Source organism: Coregonus clupeaformis, unplaced genomic scaffold, assembly GCF_020615455.1.
Source record: "Coregonus clupeaformis isolate EN_2021a unplaced genomic scaffold, ASM2061545v1 scaf0614, whole genome shotgun sequence".
NCBI classification, from domain to species: domain Eukaryota; kingdom Metazoa; phylum Chordata; class Actinopteri; order Salmoniformes; family Salmonidae; genus Coregonus; species Coregonus clupeaformis.
In genome coordinates this window covers 242,501-243,954 of record NW_025534069.1, presented here as the reverse complement: position 1 = coordinate 243,954, position 1,454 = coordinate 242,501, and the positions used below count along the sequence as shown (strand labels likewise).

Sequence of the window (1,454 nt, the reverse complement as noted above, 5' to 3'; positions counted from 1 at the left end):
TTACCTAAAACCCCCAACAGCTCTTCCAGGTTTATAGATACATGTTTTATAGTTTCATGATCTTTTTGACCAAGAACAACATCTACCTTATTATTTTCTATCTGGTGAACATTTTCCTGTGTTTGTGCTTTGGTTATTTGAGGAGGGTTTGAATGATGGTATGTAAAAGATTTGTGGATTCATGGGAAAAGAGAGAGAGATACAGACTATGGACTCAGAACTACCTGACCATAAGAACTACCAAGCAACAACCACCCTGTCCAGCATTCCTGGCATTCTGAAGTGAACACCCACATGACTGGCACTGCCTGGCACGGGTCCCGTTCACTTACCGTATCACTTTTATTGCCATGTCTAATCCCAAGATCTGATGAAATCTCTTGTGGCAAATAGACTAGTTCTCCTTAAGTATAGATAATGTTTATTTAAACGGTTGACCTGACAACATTGAGTTTCTGCTGTGTAATAGTCAACTGGCTGGCAGCTCCTTCAAAAATATATGCCATTTAGCAGACACGTTTTCTTCCTTCACATCTGTACTAGTCAGCAGATAAACTATTCAAACTATTTTACTTCTTCTAAAGAGTAAGAGTAAGTAAGACGAAGCAAAGCAGTTTTACATGTAAGATACAGTATTTGATTCAATAAAATTATTGACGCAGCCTTGAGAGAGAGACAATTGATTTTATTATATTGTTGAATACAATTTTGAATATTTTTACTTTTAATACAATTTTGAATATTTTTACTTTAAAGCATTTGTGTGTGTAGTATTCCCTTGCAGTGCTGTTTTGTTGTACAAAGCAGTAGCATGAATACACACAGTTACCTTCAGATGGGGGTACAAAAAGTAACGTCAAGACAGACATAGATACCCACGGTAACGTGTGTTGTGTGTATAGCAACCCCCAGTCCTGCTTAAGGCAGAAATCCCTAGCAGTGCTGTAGAAGTTAGAAGTTCTCATAGTGATGCATGAAATGGGTCCGGTCTCTCTTGTTCATCTGCTGGCAGGCCTTCTCTACGTTCTTAGTGAGACCAGGAGGACCACAGCTGAACACACCGATCTTACCCACCTGCAGAGAGGAGAGAGAGGGGTAGAGAGAGAGAGAGAGGGGGGAGGGAGGGGGGTAGAAAAAACAAACAGTAATTGTGTTAGATACATCGTCAGTGTATGAGTATCTGTTTAAAAAAAACTAAGGTCGATGTTAGCATAATAAAACAAATAATGTGCATAATAAAACTTTTCCCTATAAAAAGAGAGGGCGAGAGAGAGGGGGAGGGGTAGAGAGAGGGAGAGAGGGGGAGGGGGAGAGAGAGGGAGGGGGAAGAGAAGGGGAGGGGTAGAGAGGGAGAGAGAGAAGGGGAGCGAAAGGGGGAGGGGTAGAGAGGGAGAGAGAGAAGGGGAGCGAAAGGGGGAGGGAGAGGGGGAGGGATATATAGGGAGCGAGAGGGG

General features: G+C 42.2%; 1 protein-coding gene across 1 annotated transcript in view; it reads right to left on the bottom strand.

The window, feature by feature from the left end:
* Positions 1-766: 766 nt before the first annotated feature.
* LOC121568188 (dual oxidase 2-like) overlaps positions 767-1,454 on the bottom strand; it is a 39,597-nt gene continuing 38,909 nt past the window's right edge. The window contains exon 30 of the mRNA XM_045216124.1: positions 767-1,074. Coding sequence (XP_045072059.1) covers positions 952-1,074 — 123 coding nt within the window. The 3' untranslated portion in view covers positions 767-951. The remainder of the gene's footprint in view (positions 1,075-1,454) is intronic.